We start from the raw sequence: 5,000 nt of genomic DNA on the forward strand, positions 1-5,000 counted from the left end.
TAATAATAATAATAATAATAATAATTAATAATAATGATAATAATAAAAATAATGATAATGATAATGATAATAATAATGATAATAATAATAATAATAATAATAATAATAATAATAATTACGCCGTAAATTCTCTTAAAAAAATAAAAATCCGTAAAAATATAAAATACGAAACCTGTCAATGAAAATTTTTTTAAATAAATATTTACAAGAAATAAACATAAATAATTAAGTTATTATTATCATTTAATTATCATTATAAAAATTATTATTATAAAAATTATTATTATTATTATTATAAATTATTAATTATCATTATTAATTATTATTATTATTTCCCTGTAATAAAATAAAGCAAAATTATTGATAAAATCTCGGATTAGAATAATATATAAAAAATAATATATGATAAAAAAAATAAAAATATAAAAAAATAAAATAATATATAAAATAAAAACAGAAAAATAAAATAATAAAAATAATATATAAAAAAATATATGATTAATATTGAAAAAATCTGAAATAAAACTATTTATATAATATATTATATAATTCAAGAAAACTGAATTATTTTAATCAAATTTTGTATATAATAATTTTAAAAATTGTAGAAATCTGGAAATAAATAAAATAAAATTATTTTAATTAAGTCGAGGGGGAAAAATTTCCCCCAAAACGAGGTATTTTAGGGGAAAATTCCCTTTATATCTCCTGCTTTAGGGGAAAATTCCCTTTATATCGACTGTTCTAGGGGAAAACTCCCTCTGTGTCTCCTGCTTTAGGGGAAAAATTCCCTTTATATCGCCTGTTCTAGGGGAAAATTCCTGTTATATCTCCTGCTTTAGGGGAAAACTCCCTCTGTGTCTCCTGCTTTAGGGGAAAATTCCTGTTACATCTGCTTTCTAAAAAAAAAATTTTTTAGAAAAAAAAAAAAAAAAAATTCTAGTTGCTAAAAAAATATGGCATTCCGTTTCCAAAGTATATCTTAGAAGGTGTAATAATTTCGGAGAAAATTCCCCAAATGTGTTATATTTGGAGAAAAAAAAAAAAATCTCAAATGTCATATTTTTGGGAGAAAATTCCCCAAATGGGTCATATATTTGGGTGAAAATTCCCCAACTGTCAAATTTTTAAGGAAAATTCCCCGAATGTGTCATATTTTGGGAGGAAATTCCCCGAAGTGTTGGATTTCCTTAGGAAATTTCCACAAATGTCATATTTTTTTTTTTTAATTCCCAAACGTCATCTTTTTTAGAAAAATTCCCCAAATGTCATAATTTTTTAGAAAAAATTCCCCAAATGTCATAATTTTTTAGAAAAAATTCCCCAAATGTCATAATTTTTTAGAAAATTTCACCCCAATTGTCAAATTTTGGGGTGAAATTCCCCAGAAGTGTAAACAATTTTTGGAAAAAATTTTCCTGGTAAAATTTTAGGGAAAAATTTTTTAAACAATTTGGGGGAAAAAAAAAAAAAAATTTTAAAGAAAAATAAAATTCCCCCTTTTTTCGGCTAAAATGGGGGAGTTTTATTTTTTTAATTTTTTAAAATTTTATAAACAAAAATATTTTAAAAATTTTCTTTTTTTGGGCTTTTTTTTTCGCCCAAAACTTTTTTACAAAAAAAATAAAATGTTCAAAAACAAAAAAAAAAAAAAAAAAAAAAAAAAAAAAAAAAAAAATAAAAAGGGAATAGTTTTAAAAAAAAAAAATAAAAAAAAAAAAAAAGAAAAAAAATAATTAAAATAAAAAAAATTAATTTTTTTTAATTAATAATAAAATATAAAAAAAAAATTAAATAAAATAAAAATTAATATATAAATATAAAAAAAAAAATTAATATTAAAAAAAAAAATAAATAAAAATAATTTTTTTTTTTTTTTTTTTTTTTTTTTTTTTTTTTTTAAAATAAAAATTTTATAAATTAATATATAAATATAAATAAATAAATATATAAATAAAATTATTAAATATATAAAATAATATATATATTTTATATAATATAATAAAAAAATAAAATATAATAATTTTAATTAATTAAAAGGGTATTTTTAATATTTTATATATAAATATGATAATAATAAAATTTTAATATAATATTATTATTTAAAACATATGTTATATATATACATATATAATATGAATATATAAATATATATATATAATAATTTTATATATATAATATTTTTAATATTATATTATGGTGGGTATATAATACTATATATATATATAAAATTTATATTTTTATATTATATATATATATTATATATATATATCCCCATATTATGTATATATGATATATGTTATATGATACATGATTTTGTTTATAAATAAGGGGGGCTAATATTTGGTTTTTCTAATAATATTAAATATATTATAAAATTTTTATAATAATAAAATTTATATATATATACATTTTTTAAATATATATAAAAAAAAATTTTTACCCTACAATGCAAACTACTACCTCAAAAAAAAAAAAAAATATCTAACTGACGTAAAGCAACTACGACCTCAAAAAAAAAAGATAAATAAATAAATAAATAAATAAAATTTTTAAAAAAATTATAACTGACATATATATAAAAATCCCTTTTACTATATAAGCCAAGGGGTAGACGCGACCTTGTCAGCGGTCGCTGTGAGGGTCAGCTCGCTTTCCCTTCCTTTGGCTGACCGGGAGCATTGGGGGTAAGGAGGAAGGGAGAAGGAGGAGGAGGAGGAGAAGAGAAAGGGAAGAGGAGGAGGAGAGAAAGGGGGGAAAGGGGAGGGGAGGGGAGGAGGAGGAAGAGAAAGGGGAAAGAAGAGAGGGGAGGAGGAGGAGAGAAAGGGAAGAAGGGAGGAGGAGGAGAAGGAGGAGAGAAAGGGAGGAGGAGGAGGAGGAGAAGAGAAAGGGAGGAGGAGGAGGAGAAGAGAAAGGGAAGAGGAGAAGGAGAAGAGAAAAGAAAGGGAGAGGAGAAGAGAAAAGGAGGAGGGAGAGAAGAAGAAGAAAAAGAAGAGAAAGGGAAGAGAGGAAAGAAGAGAAAAAGAGGAAGGGAAGAGGAGAAGAGAAGAGAAAAGAAAGGGAGAGAAGAAGAGAAAAAGAAAAGAAAAAAAAAAGAAAGAAAAAGAAAAAAAAAAAGGAAAGAGAAAAGAGATTTGAGAAATAATTCCATCTTTTCCCTAAAAAATATTACAGATAAAAAAAAAAAAAAAATATATATATATATATATATATATATATATATATATATATATATATATATATTAATCATGAAATTCTTAAAACCAGAAAAAAATTACTTTCAAAATATAAAAAAATATATATATAAACAATATATAAAAAATATATGTAAATATAATAAATATATAAATATAATACAAATATATGTAATAAAATAACAAATATATATAAATATATATAATAAAATATATATATAAAATATTTAAAATATTAAATGTCAATAACTTTTCGTATAATAATTTTCAACGTAATTTATAATTAATAATGAAACCGATATGTTACATTTACCTAAATATAAAAAAAAAATTACATTTACCTAAATATAAAAAAAAATTACATTTACCTAAATATAAAAAAAAATTTACATTTACCTAAATATAAAAAAAAATTTACAGTTACCTAATATAAAAAAAAAATTTTACGTTACCTAAATAAAAAAAAATTTACGTTTACTAAATACAAAAAAAAATTTACTTTAACCTAAATATAAAAAAATTTACATTTACCTAAAATAAAGAATTAACATTTACTAAATATAAAAACATTTACATTTACCTAAATATAAAAAAAAATTTACATTTACCTAAATATACCATATTTAATTCAAGTCTAATTAACATACGATCTAATTTCATTGAAATAAAAAAAAAATGACTATATATACAACAAGCTTTAATTGCGAAGAAAATAATTTTTTATGACATATAATAGTAATAAAAAATATATATATAATACTATTAACATAATATATATATATATATTATATTATATATATATATATAAGGAAAAGTAAGAATAAATAATATTATATATACATATATATATATATATATTTATATATATATAGATATAGATATATATATATTATATTATATATAATAATATATATTATATATAACAATAGTATATCAATAAAAAAAATAAAAAGTGCGTTGACGATTTTCGAGGTTACGCAACGCACAACTTGATTAATAAGAAATAATAAAAATAATAACAACAATAACAATAATAAAAATAACAACAATAACAATAATAACAAATAATAATAATAATAATAATAATAATAATATAAACGTCATAACTACCTCACAAGTGCGTTGACGATTTTCGAGGTTACGCAACGCACAACTTCCTCGTTTTCTTTCTTGCTCATGTCCCTATACGGAGATCCGTTTTCTGTCTCGCTAATTTAAGAGAAAATGGGAAACGGGTGATATGAATATAGAGAAAATGGGAAACGGGTGATAAATATGAAGAGAAAATGGGAAATGGGTGATAAATATGAAGAGAAAACGGGAAACGGGTGATATGAGTAAAGAGAAAATGGGAAAAACGGATGATAAATATAAAGAGAAAATGGGAAGTGGATAATAGGAGAAAATGGGAAACGGGTGATAAATATGAGGAGAAAATGGGAAATGGATGATAAATATGAAGAGAAAATGGGAAAAACGGATGATAAATATGAAGAGAAAATGGGAAACGGGTGATATGAGTAAAGAGAAAATGGGAAAAACGGATATAATATTATGAAAACGGGAAACGGGTGATATGAGTAAAGAGAAAACGGGAAGTGGGTGATAAATATGAGGAGAAAATGGGAAAAACGGATGATAAATATGAAGAGAAAACGGGAAGTGGATGATAAATATAAAGAGAAAATATAAATATATATATATATATATATATATATATATATATACATATCTGTTTTCTTTTACATAATATATAAACAATGAAAAATAACATACAAATATTATTAATATACAAATAACCTTTAA

At 21.2% G+C, this 5,000-nt stretch overlaps 1 protein-coding gene across 1 annotated transcript in view; it reads right to left on the reverse strand.

Moving 5' to 3' along the window:
* The window catches only part of LOC119570768 (uncharacterized transmembrane protein DDB_G0289901-like), a gene marked incomplete in the record, with an annotated part of 66,593 nt that overhangs the window by 46,777 nt on the left and 14,816 nt on the right, over positions 1 to 5,000 (reverse strand). Inside the window, 1 exon segment of the mRNA XM_037918386.1 lies at positions 4,305 to 4,403. Within this exon segment, the coding sequence (XP_037774314.1) occupies positions 4,305 to 4,403 (99 nt within the window).

This window comes from Penaeus monodon, unplaced genomic scaffold, assembly GCF_015228065.2.
Source record: "Penaeus monodon isolate SGIC_2016 unplaced genomic scaffold, NSTDA_Pmon_1 PmonScaffold_384, whole genome shotgun sequence".
NCBI classification, from domain to species: Eukaryota; Metazoa; Arthropoda; class Malacostraca; order Decapoda; family Penaeidae; genus Penaeus; species Penaeus monodon.